Source organism: Dreissena polymorpha, chromosome 1 (genome assembly GCF_020536995.1).
Source record: "Dreissena polymorpha isolate Duluth1 chromosome 1, UMN_Dpol_1.0, whole genome shotgun sequence".
Classification (NCBI taxonomy): Eukaryota; Metazoa; Mollusca; class Bivalvia; order Myida; family Dreissenidae; genus Dreissena; species Dreissena polymorpha.
The window spans coordinates 60,627,313-60,648,287 of NC_068355.1; the positions used below are offsets into that span (position 1 = coordinate 60,627,313).

The 20,975-nt window shown below is 33.5% G+C and overlaps 1 protein-coding gene across 6 annotated transcripts in view; it reads right to left on the reverse strand.

Annotated features, from left to right (window-relative positions):
• Positions 1 to 225: 225 nt before the first annotated feature.
• LOC127882401 (serine-aspartate repeat-containing protein F-like) overlaps positions 226 to 20,975 on the reverse strand; it is a 50,827-nt gene continuing 30,077 nt past the window's right edge. For 5 of the 6 annotated variants that reach the window (XM_052431047.1, XM_052431039.1, XM_052431052.1 and 2 more), the window contains 5 exons: positions 20,849 to 20,923; positions 11,053 to 11,121; positions 10,484 to 10,573; positions 8,076 to 8,120; positions 5,198 to 5,408 (listed from right to left, as the gene is read on the reverse strand). In XM_052431047.1, coding sequence (XP_052287007.1) covers positions 5,281 to 5,408; positions 8,076 to 8,120; positions 10,484 to 10,573; positions 11,053 to 11,121; positions 20,849 to 20,923 — 407 coding nt within the window. In that variant the 3' untranslated portion in view covers positions 5,198 to 5,280. Of the gene's footprint in view, positions 788 to 1,580; positions 1,649 to 5,197; positions 5,409 to 8,075; positions 8,121 to 10,483; positions 10,574 to 11,052; positions 11,122 to 20,848; positions 20,924 to 20,975 lie in introns of those variants that run through there. The other variant, XM_052431028.1, reaches the window with a different exon arrangement.

The following is a 20,975-nucleotide window of genomic DNA, read 5'->3' on the forward strand; positions in this document are numbered from 1 at the left end:
ATGCTTAAAAAAATCAGTAACTGATGAACCCAAATTTGGAATTTAGTGTGCACAGTTAAAATTAAAGTTAGTTATGATTTTTTTTACATCCAATGGCTCACACTTTGTCAAACTTACTCATCATATTCAACAGACCATTATTTTAAGATCAACATGTTATTATATTAAAATCCAAACTTCAGTTTTTTGGAATGTCCCCTGTGATATGTATGAAAAAGGCAGCAATCCATAAATAAACTATTTTATTCTGAAATTGTGATTAATATTTATTACATAATGTGTAACAGTCATGTACATCTATTTGATTCATCCCATTGACAGCAAAATTGGCTTTGTAAATTTTTTTTATTTTTTGTTTAACCCTCGACAACTTAGATACGCATTTCGACCTGTTTGAAGTCAATTAATTGATTAAATTAAATTAAAGACCATATAAAACGATTTAAGTTTAAAAAAATTCATCTCCAACCCTAAGACACGGATGATCAGCAAACAGCATAAAACCTGAACAGCCAGCGAGTGACCTGCAGGCTGTTCAGGTTTTATGCTTGTAGCAAATAGCAATTTTCACTTTTCTCCTGAGGGGAAATGGGTTATTTAGTTAGTAAATTTAATATAAATAGGGCTGAAAATCGCAAGTGAATCACAGTGAAGTCCTTCTCACAGTTCCAGAGTTTATGCAATCAGAAATAAACGTTGATTTTAACTAAGTATGGAGTCTCAGATGAATTCCTGGATAGGCTGACTGGCCAATCAAAATCTGTCTTCAAATCTTGTTAGCACAATCCTTGAAAATAGAATATTGGAAACATTTCTTTAATTGGTATATATATGTTTAAAAACTATCAAAGAATTTCATACACGATAATATATGCTCTAAAAAAATTGTCTGGACAGTGACACATACAATTTTGGTCATTTTCACAATTTACTACCTGAAAACATCCTTATTTCTTCATATTTGAAAGAGCCAAAACACGCTTACAAAATAGGAAAAAAAGCTTTCATACTGGTACATGTATGTTATAAGTAATATATAGAGAATAACAGATTAATGCCTGATCTTTTTGTAATATATCAGGCAAGACTTAGAATATTATTACGGCGAGGCTTGCCGCGCCATTATTTTTTTTTCGTGCTGAGCCTGATATGTTACAAAAAGATCTGGCAGTAACCTGTTTTTCTGTTTATCATACTTCTACGTCCCCAATTTCAAAGAAATAATGAAAAAATCGCTCAAAGTCTTCTGTTTTAGCGGGAAATATGACTTTTGTCGTTTGACGTGTTAATAATGACGTCATGAGCACGCGCGCTTAATATTTGTAAAAACAACTTTGCTGTTTGTTTTGCATTTTGTGTTTAAAATATATTGCCTATTTGTATCAAATTGTTTGTTTTGTTGAATCTGATTCGATTTCACTAAAAAATATTACTTTATAGTTGATTCCGAGTAATATGACCATCCTCCATACATGACTGATATAAGAACTTCCTGTTGACCATGATATAAAAAAATATATCAGGCAACGTTATATCAGGCACATATCAATGCAGTGGTATGATAAAAGCTGATATTTTACCTGTGTATTCAAATTTTACACCCATGTGTCTTCACGCCCAAATAATTCTGACAGGTCCTGGTTTAAATCTGGAAATAAATCCACAACATGAATTAAGATTACTGGAGTAAAAGGATAGTGGATACCCTGGTGTATCATCATTACCCTAGAGCATGAAGAGTAACTGACTGAAATCCTTAAAGCCACACACCTTGCCTCTGACTTTGTAATGAAATACATGTTAATCAATACATATAGATGCAATTTAAAAGTGTGCAAAATTGTCATTAAATCTATAGCCTAGTTAGCAAGTAATTTATAATTTTTCAGACGTTACCGCTTTTAAAAGTAGGGTTTCTAGACGTATACGTCCATTCATTTCGACAAACGTGATTATTTAAAAGTTTTAAAGCGCAAAAAGACGGATTTCTACCTTGTAACCACCAGATTTATTCTAATTGGCATAGATAACATTAAATCGATAGCCTAGTTAGCAAGTTATTTATTATTTTTTAAATGGTACCACTTTTAAAACAGAAAGTAGGATTTCTAGACGTATACATTCATTCAATATGACAAACGCGCTTATTTTTATGTTTTAAAGCGCAAAAAAGACGGATTTCTACCTTGTAACCATCAGATATATTTTAATTGCCATAGATAAAATTAAATCTTTAGCCTAGTTAACTAGTAATTTATTATTTTTCAAACGGTACCGCCATTATAACCGAAAGTAGGATTTCTAGGCGTACACGTCCATTTCAACAAATGCAATAATTTTTAAGTTTTAAAGTGCAAAAAAGACAGATTTCTACCTTGTAACCACCAGATATATTCTAATTAGCATATATAAAATATGTTGCTTATTTATACTTAAATTTACTATGCCAAATAAGGTGTGTGACTTTAAAGGGATGCACGAGTTTAGTGTATAACGGTACCTTGTCATTGGTACTGACAAGAAAATATTCCAAAACTTTAATCAGTTATCACCTGCTGTCACCTTTGAGCTTAGGACATGTGATTAAACGCAAATTGAAATACATAAAGGCTGTGCTCTGTGAAAATGATTAGCCTGTGCAGTCTGCACATGCTTATCAGGGGCAACACTTTGCGCTTCTATGATATTTTTCCTGACAAGAAAGCCTCTTCTTTGCAAAAATCCAGTTAAGGCGGAAAGTGTCGTCCCTGATTAGCCCGTGTGAACTGCACAGGCTGACACTTTGCACACATGCATTAAACCCCCTTTTCACAGAGCGCGGCTCATATCTAAATGTTGAACGTATGTGATGATTTCTTTTTAAGTGGTATAATAATTTTTAATATCAGAAACTGGGACGGATGTACGGCATTGTGTATGTACATATATCAAACAGTGATTATGTGACATCTTTATAAGCGAGAAGTCTCAATAAACTGAACTTAATTTTGAACAAGGTCATGGACAGATATGTACTACTGTCTTATAAATGGACCTCATGTCCCAATAGTGTAGTTAAGATTCTGTGAAAATTAAATGAACTGAGCTCAAGTGGCACATTTTGAAAAAATATCAATAAACAAATGGCAATAACTTGTGTCTGGCATTATTTGGCCGGCCACCAAAGTCGACATTCATTTCATGAAAAAAAAAATCCAAAATGTTTGGCAAAGGTTCAATTAAAACTGTTTGAATAAAAAAGCAGAAACTGTGGTTTTCAGTTTTTGTATAAATAAAGGGCAATAACTTTTAATTGCCTTGGTGTGAATTGGCTGGTTATCAAACTTGTCCTGCATTTAATCTAAACCAACATGATGATTTCAAGAAACTTTGGTGAAGATTAGATGAAAACTGTACATCTTAGAGAGCAAACTTAGACTTTTAGAGAGCGGAAAGCTGGCCACCTATCTGTGTACAAAGGGTTTTCGCACAATTAGTCACTTCAAGTGACAGGCGTATTAAAACACAATCTTGAAGGATGATTGCATGATTTTCCTGAGAGGATTTCTGTTGATTATCACAAGTGATTACTACCATAAAATACTGATGTTGTTACTTCTTATAATGAGACAAATCTTACAGTTTCATATTGTGCTCAGTTTGAAAAGACAATAGGCTTAAACTGTTTTGGTGTACAGGCTACTTTTTTCAATGGGCATAATTAAAAAACAACAACTTCTAAACAAGATTTCAATATGAGATCTTTTTCTGAGATCAATTTTAAGACTTAGGAAAAAAAACTGACAGATTAATCTTCATGACAAACCTGTAGAAAAACTATTGAAGTAAATAGAACAAATATTTTGGTAGTCAAGTTAAAGACACTTAGAAAAAAATCTTTATTTGACAATACGCAAGAAGCGTTGCCCTATTGTTTCTAATCTCAAAGTTTGGATAAGCAAAAGACATTTAAAGTGTCTTTTGCCCATCTTTTTATCCAGACTTCTCTCCAGTAAAGTGATACGTGGGAGATGATAGATCAAAGTGTCAAATTAACTTTCAACTAAATAAAAAAAGAATTCTTCAGGTGAAAGTGATTTTATGTTACGATTTCCTGCAGGTTATCGGGCACATGATTAAAAGCTGGTTACTATACTTTTGAAACAGCTATTAAACAAAATTGTTGAATTGATATCCCCCACCAAATAATTTTCTGGGAAATAACTATATTCAATCCAGGGGCATAAACTGAAAAAAAAAGAGTAAAAACTATTATATAAGAACGTGTAGTGTTATGCTTCTTGTGCATGGCTGCTGACTTCTGCTCTTTGATATATATCCACCCGTGAAGTTTCATCTTTTAACCTTATACAGTTTCTGAGATAAAACCCTGAATTATTTTTTTGCATACAAAAACAACAAAAGGCAATAAGGTTTATATAAGTTTCATTTTTAAATCATTAGTTTCTGAGATATAGCTCTGAAAAGGTTTTGGAAAAAAAATTGACAGACTGAATGATGGACAATGTCAATACTATATTTTAATATCCCCCTACAGTGGGGGATAAAAATAACAGTGTAAATTAATCTTCTCACTGTTAAATGGCATCATTAATTTGACACCATGATAATATTCTTGCAAAATGACAATTTTTCCTGTAAAGACTTTTCAAAAAAAAAGGAAAAAAGACCATGGAAAAAAATTAAATAGCAAGAACATTTGTTTTTTAAATCTATTTTTGTATTCACAAGTGACCAAAGGAAATTGTTGCATCTGCACCACCTGTGTAAAAAAAACATTAAATATTAATTCCTCTGATCAGTCTTGAAATAAATTAATAATCTACAAAAATTAACAAATATCATCAATATAAACTGAATATAAATTGTAATAACCATAGAAAGGGCCATAATTCTGCCAACAACTGTTGCAGCCCAAATTCCTTTCTTAGCCAGGGTCATCACATTAAGGCTATTCAATTGGGAAATTTTAAATGTGATCCACCAAGTAGTAAATATGTTCAAAATACAACCTTTGGGACGATGTTCATACCTACAGATGAAACAGAAAAAATTCTTAATGCTTCTTTTCCATTAGGTGTTAAATGATACATATTAATGGTGTTAAAATCAAACCCTATCTTATTATAGAACTTTTTGACAATGTGAAGTTTTCTTATTTTCTCAAAATAAAGGATATTTAAAAACATAACACTAATAACTTTTGACAAATTTTATGAAAACATTTATTCCTGGAAATATTTCATCACATTAAAATAATCCTTGTAGCTTTTTTCATTATTATGTCTTTATGATAACTTCAGGGGTATCAGAGTCTTCTATGATTTTAATATCAAATTGTTCATCAAAGACAATATGACTCGGGTAAGTTGCTGGTGGACTTCTGGGGCAATCCGGTAAAATCTCGTCTGCAATTTTAAAATGTTAAATTCAATTGTAAGAAACGAGTTTTAAGTTAAGGAACAATACTTTGAGCTTAGAATATTTTATAAGCGACAAGTCTGATGAATTTGTCTAACACATCAAGATTGTCATCCCAATCAAGAACCTCTTTTTGATACCATATGTTTTTGATTGGGCTGATGCTATAAATTTATTGATTAATTTTAACACACATTTGTGTTTTTTTGTATGTTTGTGTTTATTTTAATTTTTTGACTGCAGTCATCTTTATTTGATTTATCTTTTTTTTATTTGATTGCTGCTTATTGATTAATTTCCCATAAAAACAAGTAAAAGTTTAAACGTATACAAGTGTGTAGACATACTTGGTTACTTTGAAAGCCCTGGGCCCTGAACAATTTTAATGAATCAGTAATAGCATTTATCCTATTATTTAGAAATTGATTAACTCAGAAGGACAAAATAACCCAAAACATAGATAAATAATAATAATGAAATAAATTATTGTTTTTTATTTTATGCTTTCCGGTGGTTTATAGAGAAATATCAGTGAAATAAAACTGATAATTTCACTGTTTCAAACAGTGAAAATTATCAGTGAGAATTATCGATAATTTTCACTGTTTACTGTGAAATGACGTCATTTTTTTACGAAATGACGTCATTATCCTAGCGAAATTCTTCAGTTAAACTCTTTAACAATGCATATAAACTGTGGAAAAAAAGCATAAAATAAAAAGAAAATTTAATGGATTCGGTGTAATATCGATTTTAATTCACTCGTGATCATAGAAAATTTATATTTTCACTCGTGGCTGTGCCACTCGTGAAAATGTCATTTACTATGATCACTCGTGAATTAAAATCGATAATCCACCGAATCCAACAAATATCCTCTATGTATACAGATAGTTATCAAGCTAATTGGTTAAAATTATTATGTGTGTGTAACACTTTTCATAAGTAAAAGGATGCAACAGTTATCTAAAAACTTAGCAAAATTACAGAAAACAGTGATTGAGGTTTTTGTTTGTATTTTAAAGGGGCCTTTCCACATTTGGTAAATTGTTAAAATAAAAAAAAAATGTTTCAGACTCGCAAATTTCCGTTGTAGAAATGATATTTGTGAGGAAACAGAAATACTGAACATTAAGCATGCTCTAAAATATCCATTATATGCATCTTTTTACTATTTAAAAACCTGAAAATTATACAGCGTTGCAAGGCAAGGCAAAACGATTGAATAATTAGGAGAGTTCTGTAATGTTGTCATTATATTTTGTGACACTAAAAGGATTGATTATATAAAGTATAAAATACATCTCTGATTGTATGAGTATGGATGGCGGAGTGGTCTATTGAGCGTTAAGACTTTTATTCCAGGAGTCTGTGGTTTGAGCCCAGATGAGAGTTACTTTTTTTTCTTCTTTAATTTTCTTCTTGTTTTTTACTGAAGCTTTTTAGATCCGATGTTTACATTTGTCAATAAAAAGCATTTAATAACAAACTTCAATACATGCCAAAATCTAAGAAAAGAGGACCAACATGATTTGCTTTGCACCTTTCTTTTCAGATTTTAAATTGCCATTTCACAGACAGATGAACTGCGTAATGCCAAAATGGGTCTTATGGCATGTGCGGCAAGCATAGCTTCAGACTAGCCTGCTCAGTCATGCAGTCTGGTCAAGACTCAAGAGCTAACCTAGCAGCTAAAAAGTCACGCACATTTTAGAGATCTTATAAGTGGACAGGGTAAGCTCCGACCAGGCTGCCCATTGCCAAAGCTGATTTGGAGCTAGGTGAGGCTCAGATATTATCTGCACAGTAACTATCATCATGATAATGGCAGGCCTGTTGCAATCAATAAATTTTCATTGGCACAACTGAGATTTTGATATCCCAAGCTCATTTGATGCATCGAGAAACAGGCAAAATACAGACCCCATAATATTTCAAAGTTATTTCTGCCTATGATCATCAGGCCTCAGTCATGAAACATTGGCCCGAACTTCAACCAATTCTTCGGCTCCCCTGTCTACTGATCATAGTTTTTTGTATGTTTGTTGAGGTGGTATTTCAGTCATCTCATGGCAGTAACAAATTCACACTTTTTCAGGGTCAGATGGTTTACCAGTAATAAGTTCACATACTTATGCCAGAATTTGACAACTCATATTTGAATCAGAGTTGGGGGTAAAACAGCAAAGGATTTCATGACCGCTTCCCACACAAATTCTTGGATAAAGCAGTCCAGCCTGCTTTTCAAACTGAGCTAGCTGGCCTAATAAAGGACGTGGTTAAAATACTAAATTTATTTACTCCAGAGCCTTCACACACTATTTCATTTATAAAAACTGTACAAACAAAAATTACATTTATATATTCCTAAATTGTTTTATGTATTTAGATCAGTTAGATGTCCCTTATAAATTATTTTTGCAGCGAATGTTCAAATTTTTAAAGTGTTTGTGGACTTGGGCCTTTAGAATACAATACCTCACTGTTCCTTTTTGTACCTAAAAAGAAAGTGGGTTAACTGTTGCACACTACACTGCTGCAATAAGATGTTTAAAAGCTATCCAATTTATAAAGTTTACTTTTACAAATTGAAATACTTCGAAGATACTTGTGTTTGATATTTAAGATGAGGCTTGTTTATCGCATAAAATTACCTGGTGTCTCTTGTTTTTCTTCAACTGAAGACTGCACAATATGGTCTGAAGAAAATCAAATAAATAAATAGTTATTTACAGTTTCCAACAGCACATTCATGTAATTAATTCAATATTAAGTTATGCTATATTTTGTCAAACTTTCAAATAAACGAAAAAACCAGGCTATGTATGTTTTAATCTCATAGAGTTGCTCAATTGAAATGATTTTTATCCTTTAAACTAGAGATTTGTCACAGACATGACTTATACCCCCACATGCTGAATTGACACAGAATATTTTGCATGCTGTCTTCACAAAACAAGAGAAGCTATTTTTTAACAATTATTATGCCAATATCATTTATGGCCATTTTGACCTTTGAAGTCTTGAATTCTTTCGCATGACAAGCTGCCAATGACTGTGAACAAAATTAATGTACAGGGTCATTTTAAAATCTCACAATGAATGACATAGTTATGGACCGGACAAGCTCATTTATGGCCATTTTTTACTTTTGAACTCCAAGTGTGACCTTGACCTTGGAGATATCGACGTAATTCTTTCGCATGATATACCGTCCAATGATTGTGAACAAATGTACAGAGTACCGGTAATTTTAAAATCTCACAATGAATGACATAGCTATGGCCCGGACAAGATCATTTATTGTCATTTTTAATTTAACCTTTGAACTCAAAGTGTGACCTTTACCTTGGAGATATTGACGTAATTCTTTCGCATGAAACCATACAATCATTGTGAACAAATGTACCAAGTAATTTTTAAATCTCACAATGAATGACATAGTTATGGCTCGGACAAGATCATTTATGGCCATTTTTTACCTTTGAACTCAAAGTGTGAAATTGACATTGGAGATATCAACGTTATTCTTTCGCATGACACACTGTCCATGTTGTAGTGACCTAGTTTTTGACCTGGCATGACCCATATTCAAACTTGACATAGACATTATCTAGATACAACTTTTGACCAAGTTTGGTGAAGAACAGATAAAATTTTTGGGACAGACAGTCCAACCCACAGACAAGGTGACTCCTATATAGCCCCCATTACCAATGGTAATGGGGGTATAATAATTCATTTTAACTTGGGGTAACAAATCCTATTGCAGTCATGGAAGTGTCAAGGGGCATCACTTCTTTAATAGCAAGAGCTGTGTTTGTGAAACACAATGCCCCCTACTGGGCTTTGAAGCCATATACGGTATTTGACCTTTGACTTTGAAGGATGATCTTGACCTTTCACCACTCAAAATGTGCAGTTCCATTAGATACACATGCATGCCAAATATCAAGTTTCTATCTTCAATATTGCAAAAGTTATGACCAAGGTTAAAGTTTTAAGACACACACATACAATGACAGACACGCATACGATGACAGACACACACATACAATGACAGACAGGCCAAAAACAATATACCCCCGATCATTCAATACGGGGGCATAAAAATTGTTAATCTAACAAAACCAACAAATGACCCGCAGCACGTGAAAATCAACTGAGAAAAGCATATATGAAACTTAAAAGTTTGGAAAATTCTGGCATGTACTAAATCAAAGAAATGATCCAGGAGCGTAAATTCAACAATGAAGATAGTAACTAAATGCGATTTAGGTGTTAAAACAACTAGAAAAAGACACAAATTCACAATATATTTCACCCTCTGCGGGAAATGTTTTTAAAAGCACAGGCCATATTGGATAGGGAAATTTTATTGACAGAAATTCAGAATCAAAATAGTCAGACATCAAGTGGTTTGAGACATTTGTTTATTTATGCTTTTTTCAGCTTTTATAGAAAATAGAAAAAGTAATTTAAAAATGATAATTTATGGTTTCAAACAATGAAAAATAACAGGTAAAATTATCGTTATTTCTCTTTGTTTTACTGTGAAATGACATCCTTTTTTGACGTCATGGTGGATTCCAGCACAATTAACCCACTAAATATAATGTTAGATGTAAATAAGCATTAAGTAAAAAGAACAAATTTTGTTGGTTTTAGAGGCCATTCTTAAATATATTGTTTTCAGTGCCATTAAAAATGTGTGTTTTTTTCTTATGCTCACTGTAAATTACAATTGATAATTTATCAAAACCAACAAATAGCCTCTATTTAAATCAACAGTTTCATAGGATCCGACTAGTTGTAATTTCATACAATATTTTATAAAATGAGTTTAGGAATTTTGTTAGTATTTGAGTAAGCGAGTTATGGTGTGAAATGATAATGAGTGGGACATATTTTGTCAATACATGCTTTAAATTAGCAATAAAAATTAAAAACTAACCTGTTATATATAATGCTTAATTGTTAAGCATATATATAAAAAGATTAGTTTCACTTGAAAACCAAAGTAACTCTCTTGCAATGCTGATTCAAAAAGTTATTTTCCTACCTCTTTTTTGCAAATTATTATGTTGTATATCTTCTTCATTTTTTGAAACCTCTTCATTGCTAACAGGTATCGCCTCTGCATTAACAGTATCTGCAAGCCATAAAAACAGCAAAATGATTTAAATTAAGTATGCTATTTTTATTAGGATTTTAATAATTTTGTTTAGAAATTGAAAACAAAAAATTGAAAAAAGGGAACAAATTACTACTGATTGCCATTCTTCACTTTTAAAGTCTTTTGTTTGCTTCTTTAGACCCCGTCACTTTTGGATTGCAAATTTAATAGCGTGATAAACCAACAAATTGGGGCAAATGGTATATTACAAATATTATTTAAACATTACATTATTCAGATTTTAATCAGTAAAATACACTATTAAACCGATAAAGGTGTACTTAAGCATCTTCTTATTATCAATCTAAGCAGTAAAAATCCTGGAATGTTTTCGACAAAGTCTGGGAATCGAACACAACAATACGGCATGTATGCACATATAAACAGGTAGGTAAAATCGTATGTAAGTCTGCTTATTATAAATACATTTTCAACACTTAGTCTAGCATTCATACCTTCGCTGCCTCTTGTCTGTCTGTCTTGCTTTTGATCATCTAGGGCCAGTCCATTGTCAGCAACATCACCTAAAGCAAGTGTAATGAGCATCATCATCATCATCATCATCATCATCATCATCATCATCATCATCATCATCATCATCATCATCACCTTCATCACCATCATCACCATTATCACCATCATCATCACCTTCATCATCATCATCATCTTCACCTTCATCATCATCACCTTCATCATAATCATCATCATCATCATCTTCTTCAACAAGGTTTGTAGCATAATCTGCCTTCCATCATAATCATCATCATTATTGCCATCACCACAGTCCTCCTCCTCCTCCTTCTCATCCATCATCATAGCCAATTCCTATCCTCACATACATGTTCAAATTCAACAAGAAGTTGCTAAAGGTGCGTTATTGTCAACAGAATTTGGTATTGCATTTAAAAAAGAAAAATGTAATCCCAAGGCCCTGGCATCATGCCATATGAACAGAGCAGAACATGAAAGGGTAAGTGTTTCAAACAACAAGACCACCTCAAAATAAGGAAGAATCTAACAAGTAAAATGCCTGGATCATACACCATTTAAGCACACTGCTCAACCCATGAAAAAAAACATCGGACCTTGGTCATTGCGGTTAAAAATAGCTGAGTCTGTGCAATTTTCTGAAATGGCGGTCCTGGCGTTTGTTAATAAATCTATGTAAAAACTATGTGTTTTGGGTTAAAATTAAAACAAAACTGTATTTCTGAAATATTGACTTGCTTCATAAACTTTGCTCAAATGTGGCTCATCTAGATAAAACATAGAATGATTTATGGCCAACAAGACCAGACCTGTTTACCCTACGGATTGCTTCTCAGTAGTATTGAGGGCATCTCTCAGTAGTTTTGGGCTGTTGTCAGTAGTTTTAACATTTTCAATCATTTTGAGCATTAAAACATCATGACTGGGTCACATATCAGCGTGATAAACCATGAATTTGGAAAAAATAGCGCAATAAACCATGAAATTGGGAAACATAAGAATTATAAGTTTGATTATAAGTAACATTATTAAAATTGTTTTTAAGTGCATGTTTGACAGCATTTTATATAATAAAGTGCTGCTCTAATGTCTTTTTACAATGAAGACAATATTTAGTTAGTATCCATCCACATGCATATTAAACTTGCAATAATCTATAGATTCTTAAATACACCATTTGATCATAAGCTCTTTAAGAGTAGCTATTAATTTAATTCAGTATTTTTTTTAATTAAATATCATAAGGGGAAAACATAAACAAATATTGACAAACACCCTTGAGTGTTCTTGTTGTGTTAATGATGTATTAAATGGAGTTAAAATAATATATGTTATTTGTTTACCTTTCAATATCTTGCACTTGACAACCTCAGTTCAATGCTATTTCACCAAACTATACAGCGTAACAAACATAAAAAAGCAGAACATGCATATGAATCTGAGTAAACACAGATCCACTAACATAAAAATCAAATCATGTTTGTCTCTTTCCATTTTCGAACTACATGTATACTCATCTTACATGTATTATAATAAATGGTTTAACTTTGTGAGTATACTGAACTGCAATTTTTTCAACACTCGATTCCGTGACGCACATTCACTATGCAGATTTCTGATAAATATTTGTTGTTGTTTTTTTTAAATCTCAAACGTAGTATTTTGCGTTAATTGACACACACATTACATGATTCCCCAATGACAATATGATATCCGTTGTTAATTTGAATGGTATTTATTATTTTTGCCGTTAATCGCAATTTCTCGTCTTGTGGCCGTCATCTGGGACGTGTGTAGAAACAGGCGTGCTCAATCCTGAAACATCGACTATCGTTGGTATTCTCCGCAATAGAGAGAGAGATGTGTATACTGGATAGCAACGTAAAATCGTATGTATTCGGCTAAATTTGCGAACCAATACGTAAGTCAGTTGTTGTTCTGTGACAACTCTACAAGCTCGATCAGCACTCGTTCCCCGGGAGGCTTGAATTTTAACGTTTCTTACTACACAAGCGCCAAAATGATTATGATTGATAAATTACACGCAAAGACCGAAAATAAGCGAAAGTACGATTAAACACTGAAATTTGCCATTTTGATCCATGGATCCGTAGTTTTTCAGTACAAATCTGTAGTGCGTAGTTTAACCAAATAATCCGTAGTAACTACGGCGAATCCGTAGAAGTAAACAGGTCTGCAAGACATTAGCAGACTATATGTATCTATCAAACATGTGGCAGTGAAGAGAACATTAGGGCTTTTCATTGTTATGGTCTATTTGATCAGATGACATAATTAGCTGACTTCCAGCCTATTAACAAATGTATATCAATAGTTGGTCAATTTGCAACCTTTGCCCTTTACAATAAAAAACAAAAGTTACAATTTCTAAAAGAAGCACAAATCTCGAATGTTAATTGCATATGACATAAACTTTTTTAGTTCTTGTGTGATGGTCAGGAACTATGTTTTTCATCATTCATTTATTTGTCAAATGATGCTTCCTTCCTTTACATAATTTTACCATATCTTATCAAATAAATTGTATTAACCTTTTGCAGTGTGCAAATGACACTAACAGACTTGAAGAGGGCTATGTCCTTTTATTTTGTTAAAACATAGCAATTAAGGTAGTGTACAATTTGGCGAGGTCGGCTATATATGTAGCAGGGTACGGTATAAGGAGAACTTATACTGCCTTGCTATATGAGCTAGCTTTTATAGCGACGCGGTAGAGTGTCTGCCTGATTTAGAACCGGGAGGTCCCGGGTTCGATCCCCATGGTGGTCGGGGATTTTTCTAGCTGGGTTACATTGGCGCCCAACGTGATGCGGGTTACATATACAATTAAAAAGTTACAGGACCTCATGACCTGTGGATTTGTTTGTCTTTCTCATGGGTTGACACTGCATTATCTCGCAAAATTTAATGTTTATTAACAGTGAAAAATATATTATTTGAAATATTGTGTGCTAAAACAAACACCCTAAAATACTACAAAAATAACAGTGAATTAAGTTATTCCAACAAATAAAAAAATGGAAAAATGAAATATTCTAAAAAATTCTACTTCCCTTTTGTAACCATTGGCAGAAAAAGTTTCTACATATAATTAAATATAAACAACATATTATTAGTAATGAACAATATTTGATGCGTAAACATTGCTCTACATGATTTTTGCATGGTCAATGGTAATACACCCACCACACATTTAACTTATTACATACATAATGTATACTTCGGAAAGATAGCCAATGTTTGTGTTAATGAAATTCTTCTGAAACAATTTTCCTTGGTAAGTTTAACCAGGTTTTGGTGTTAAAAATGGAAATGGTGATCATACTAGAGTCGTATGCTTGTCTGGAAATTACTACAGTTTAATAAAATATGTTTTCCCTCTTAGATAAGACTGATTTATGTTGAAAAACAGTTCGTTAAGATTAATTTCCCAGAAAAGCCATACAAATCCTGGAATTGCTTAGGACAATGTCCCTGAAACTATAAACAAGAAATATCTTTGAAAAAAGATATATGGCGTTGATTGTGGATGGTGTTGATGAAAGATAAAGAGTTAAAGGGCACACACAAATTGTATTGATGCTGAGAGTTGAGTGTGAAACTGTTCTATCCCTCAAGCCTTTTCATCAGAGATCAAATTGTTTGATGGTGAACACACAGTTAACATTGTTAACAAACACACTATAATATCTCTTTTCATACCCTATAATTCACAAAAATTGAAAGTCAATCAAATTACCTATTAATGTAAATGTGAAAACTGTTTGTAGATTGCACGTTTTCTATTTTAAAAAGTTTCTCGCCTACCCGAGCAGGAAATTTATTCACAAATTCATTAGACGCTAACAAAGGACAGCTAAGGTGAACAGCTGGGTTAAACAGCTATGCTTAACAAGAGGGCCTGAAAAGCCCAAAGTCGCTCACCTAAGATAAAAAGAAATGACCTGTTCTTTGCAGCCCAAGATATCAATGAAACAAAATAATGTTCAAACCAAATTTCATGAAGAATGAACAACAATTGGCCCCCTGGCAGCCATGTTTTTTTTTAACAGACCTGAACCATTTGTGAACTCTTCCAAGATATGTCCAAATTTCATGAAGATAATGTGTCTTCTAGACTGTTCACATGTTTTCACTTTAAACAAATAAAGAAAACTGCCCCACCACCTGGTGCCCATGTTTTTCCACTTATCACGACCGTTTTCAAACATCTCGTCCAATACATCCACATAGCTCAAATGTTTTGACAAAATTTCATGATGATTAGGCAAAAAATGTGACTTCTAGAGTGTTCACAAGCTTTTTTACTATATAAATATAAAGAAAAAGACCCCCCTGGCAGCCATGTTTTTTTACCGATCCAAACCATTTTCGAACTCAACTGTCGTATCCAGGTGTGGTATTGCAGTCTCGTTTGCTTAAGCAAGTGAACTGGTCATGGGATGGTTACGGGTTATGTTACTTTGTGAGCACTTATGTAATATGGAAATATTTATTCGACAAACGCTTATTTCTGGTCAGGATGACACCGCTGATTGGTTGTAATTCAATTAACTAAAGATATTGCCGTTTACTTAAATATAATTTTATTAACATTTTATTCAACAGTAGGCTGTTTTACACTAAACAATTTAGAAATATGAAAATGTATCGATTTTATATTTCATTTCATTAATATTGTGTATCATTCATTACCGTTTGATTTTCAATTTTCTGACATCGTTTTAATACATAAAGCCTGAAAATGATTAAATCTTGATAAATGAACTCTGCAAATAAGAAAGGTAAATCTTGACTTTGAAGGTTATTCTGATTCTGATTTCTATCTCCAGAAACTTATTATTGAAATTTTTTCTTTATTGTTTTCATAGAGTATCCATTTGATATGTGTTAACATATCTTAAATATGATTATATAAAGTGAATTATTATGGAATCTTGTTTTGATATGAAGCTCCCATTTATATTGATTATATAAAGTGAATTATTATGGAATCTTGTTTTGATATGAAGTTCCCATTTAAATTACATATTTTTTGTTAATTGTTAAAAACATGCATTTAATACTCATTCTGTGAAATAAAATATATCAAACACTTCAACTAGCTTGTATTACTGACCACTGATATTAACATCTGGCATAGAGCACAGTGAGAGGGTAATTAAGTACCTAGGAATCATGACTCTGTCAGTCTGTGGTCATTATCAATTTGTTCAGGGCAACTCATGCTGGTTTTCTAACTGTATCAGACACTACCTGGCTAAGAAAGCCGAGTGTTAAAAAGTTACACACTGCAATGATCAATATCTGCAGGGAATTTCTCAAAGATGGCTTATCAGTAATAGTTCCCAGGCATTATAGATTAATTTGCTACAAACTGATAACAAATGTGACTAAACAATAAGTACAAGAAATTACAACTTAGCCAAAAATGTCATTATACTAGAAAAATATGCATTTTGAAGTATTTCCCCTTTAAGTGTTTTGAAACCAAGGGGTCTAACAAATTCTAGAGCAGAAGTAACAAGAAATATCTTTAAAAAAGATATACGGTGTTGATTGTGGTTGCAGTTAATGAAAGGTAAAGACTTCAATGAATGAGATCAAAGATAGCGAATGTCTTTTTCTGTGCAGTTCTTAGCTGCAGCAAACGCAGTACGGGATGATACGCAGAGTTTTCGCGGCTTATTTTGCATGATTACATATTGCTGGTCATAAACGTATAGATACAAAACAGAAAACCGAAAGAAGAATGGAAGTGAAAATAAAACATATGAGTCAACCGGCCACACGAGAAGTATCCGTATATATTTTAAATATTTATACGCGCGTTCTTCGAACAAACCTGTTTTAGTGGTTTGTCTGGCGTTGCTATTTGATTCGATTTTTAACAGTATCGAGAATCATTGCGCTCATGCTTAATTCATTAGTAAATATGATGGCATAATTCTTGTTACATTAATTAACAAGATGTGTTTGTGAAACACAATGTCCCCCTATATGATGTTTGACATTGTAGGATGACCTTGACCTTGTGAAGGATGACCTTGACCTTTCACCACTCAAAATGTGCAGCTCCATGAGATACACATGCATGCCAAATATCAAGTTGCTATCTTCAATATTGCAAAAGTATTAATAAAATAAGCGATTTGGGCCACATATATTTGACCTCTGACCTTGAAGGATGACCTTGACCTTGACCTTTCACCACTCAAAATGAGCAGCTCCATGAGATGCACATGCATGCCAAATATCAAGTTGCTATCTTTAATATTGCAAAAGTATTCATAAAATGAGCGATTTTGGCCACATATAATTGACCTCTGACCTCGAAGGATGACCTTGACCTTTCACCACTCAAAATGTGCAGCTCCATGAGATACACACGCATGCCAAATATCAAGTTGCTATCTTCAATATTGCAAAAGTATTCATAACATGAGCAATTTTGGCCACATATATTTGACCTCTGACCTTGAAGGATGACCTTGACCTTGACCTTTCACCACTCAAAATGTGCAGCTTCATGAGATACACATGCATGCCAAATATGAAGTTGCTATCTTCAATATAGCAAAAGTTATTGCAAAATGTTAAAGTTGGCGCAAACAGACAGACCAACAGACCAACAGACAGACCAACAGACCAACAGACAGACCAACAGACAGGGCAAAAACAATATGTCCCCCACTACTATAGTGGGGGACATAAAAATAATATTTATCATGGTATTGTTGTAAAACACATTAAGAATCTATTATTGACATACCATATGATATCGCTGGATATCTTCATTTAACATCTGTCTGGTCTAAAGAAAATTCCAGTTCACCTAGTTCACGATATAGCGTCTTTATTATGTAACGATTATTTTCCTGGCCGCGAACTCCGATCAGCACATAGGGTAGAGACGCAGCGATGACCTGTATGTAAACTCTGACATTCACACACAGTGGCCGCAAATTGACCCGATATACCTCGCGAGTTGAAATGCAATGCATTAAAGTGAGTCTTCGCTTCCACTGCTCTCTATACTTTAACATGTTAACATGTTGACAGAAATATGGAAGCTAGTAATAAATATGAGAAAATAGCCTTTAAGTGCAAACGTTCTCCCGCTGAAAATCTTTCTGAAAATAAAAGGTGGACGCACAAACTGTATTGATGTCGAGTGTAAAACAGTTCTATCTATTAAGCCTTTTCATTCGATATAAAATTGTTTCATGCTGAACACGCAGTTAAACAGTGTTACAAAGACGCGGACATGTTTCCAATGTTCTAGTCGTATTCTCAAATCAGCCAATGCAGTCAATGAAGTGTATTCATCTGTACTTGGCCGCGGGAAGTTTTATTTGAATTCTAATGGACGCTAACAAAGGTCAGGCTAAGGTGAAAAGCTGGCTTAATACAGCTTACGCCGAAAAATAGATTAAGAAACATGACTGAGCAGGTTAAACAAGGGAGATAGATACTGCAAAATTGTGTACATGTTGTCTTTCTTTCAGCTATCTCTTAGTTGATAGGCTTTCCATAAGTAATAATGACTAAAACAGTTATGTCAATTATGAAAATTCAGTGTTATGAAAAATTAGATAATACAGTTAATGGTACATAATAATGACATAATAAAACCAAACTTTACTACACAGGAAACAAATGTTCTGACCAAAGTTCATGAAGATTGGGCAACTGAATTAAATAAATAATTTTAAAGAGGTTATGAATTCATGGTGTTATTTAATTTTAAGAATCTATAGATTATTGCAAGTTTAATATGCAAAATAGGAAGGATATTAACTTAACATTGTCTTCATTGTAAGAATACATTAAAGCAGCACTTTATAACATAACTAGAGTGTTAACAAGGTTTTACTATAGTCATATATGAAATAATGCCCTGCCCACTAGCGGCCATGTTTTTCAACCAACCGGCATCATTTTCAAACTCGTCCAAGATATCATTGGGATGAATGTTCTGACCAAGTTTCATGAAGATCGGACAATAAATGTGGCCTCTAGAGTGTTAACAAGATTTTAATATAGCCATATATAGCCATATAAGGAAAAATGCCTCGCCCCTTGGCAGCCATGTTTTTCAAGCAAAGGCTTCCATTTTTGAAGTCATCCAAGATATCATTGGGACAAATCATCTGAGCAAGTTTCATGAAGATTGGACAATAAATGTGGCCTCTAGAGTGTTAACAAGGTTTTAATGTAGCCAGGTCGCCGTGGTGTAATGGATATGGTGTCCGCCTAGCGACCCGGAGGTCACGGGTTCGATCCCCACCGTGGGAGCGTTCTTTAGATCTCCCCCAAAGACACCAAGTACTGGTTCTAGGCCCAGGAAACGGACTCGAGAGCGTTTATATAAGCCTAAGGCTTTCGATGCAATCGAGCTAAAATAAATAGGTTTAAACTTAAACTTAATATAGCCATATAAGGAAAAATGCCCTGCCCCCTGGCGGCCATTTTTTCAACCCACCGGCATCATTTTCGAACTCGTCCAAGATATTATTGGGATGAATCTTCTGAAGAAATTTCATGAAGATTGGGCAATAAATGTGGTCTCTAGAGTGTTAACAAGATTTTAGTAAAGCCATATAAGGAAAAATGCCCCGCCCCTTGGCAGCCATGTTTTTCAAGCAAACATAACCATTTTCACACTCATCCAAGATATCATTAAGACCAATCTTCTGACCAAATTTCATGAAGATTGGACAATAAATGTGGCCTCTAGAGAGTGAACAAGGCAAATGTTGACGTCGCACAACGGACGACGGACAAAAGGCAATCACAAAAGCTCACCATGAGCATGTTGTGCTCAGGTGAGCTAAAAAGGCATGTATGCAAGTGTAAACACAGAAGTGAAGAAAGCAAACAATTGTCATCTGCATGTTAAATGCAAGAGAAGATGGAAGAGTTAATTAGTCTGGGTATGTTTAATATATTTAAAAACAAAGAGAAATAATTGAAATATACATTCAGATCAAGTGCAAAACCTTGAGCATTGCCGCACATACACATAATAATTTTGTATAAGTATGACAAAGATTGCATAAAAAAAGTCAGAGTACAGTGCAAAGAAGCTTAAATATAAAGTGTTAAAAAAGATCAATAACTCTTTTAAAAATAATGCCATATTGAAACCTTGACGATCAAATATTCTTTATCAATAAGAGGAAAAATAGCACAAAAAATGCAGCCGCTGCACACAGAAGCTTTTATATGTTATTAGCAGGGATCATATTTTCCCGCAACATCAATCGGTCTGGATATAAATGGGGAAAAAATATCTGAAAATTTATATCCAAAATAAAATACTATAAAATATACATAATTGATTTTGTCATTTGTGAAGGTGGTATAATAAATGTACAAGTAAAATTCCCTTAGGCATTTTTTTAAACGGAACATACGAGTTTTCTCAACTGGTTTTATCACAAAGTGTGCAGCAGCTGCACACAGAAGCCTAATCGAGATAAGAATGTCATTAGGGTGTGTTAGCATGTGCACTGTGTAATCGATTTCATGACATGGGAATTTTTGCAAACAGAATCGAACCGACTGGGATTTCAATCGGTCTTTCCTGACCCGGAACGGTCTAGGACCGACAAAACCGAAAAAAATATGATCCCTGGTTATAAGATTTGTTTGACTGAAATGATCCTGTCTCAACTACAACACTGTGAAAAAAATTGGGCTTTAATTGAGTGAATGAGCACTTAAAAAGTAAGCTACCTCTTGTCTGCCTCAGTAGTTGACCTTCCTGTTCCAATCCATCCTCATCATCAGCATCATCAGTTGCAAAATCAGCTTCAACATCAACAAAAGTTACATTTTCGTAATCTGCATGCATGGATATAAT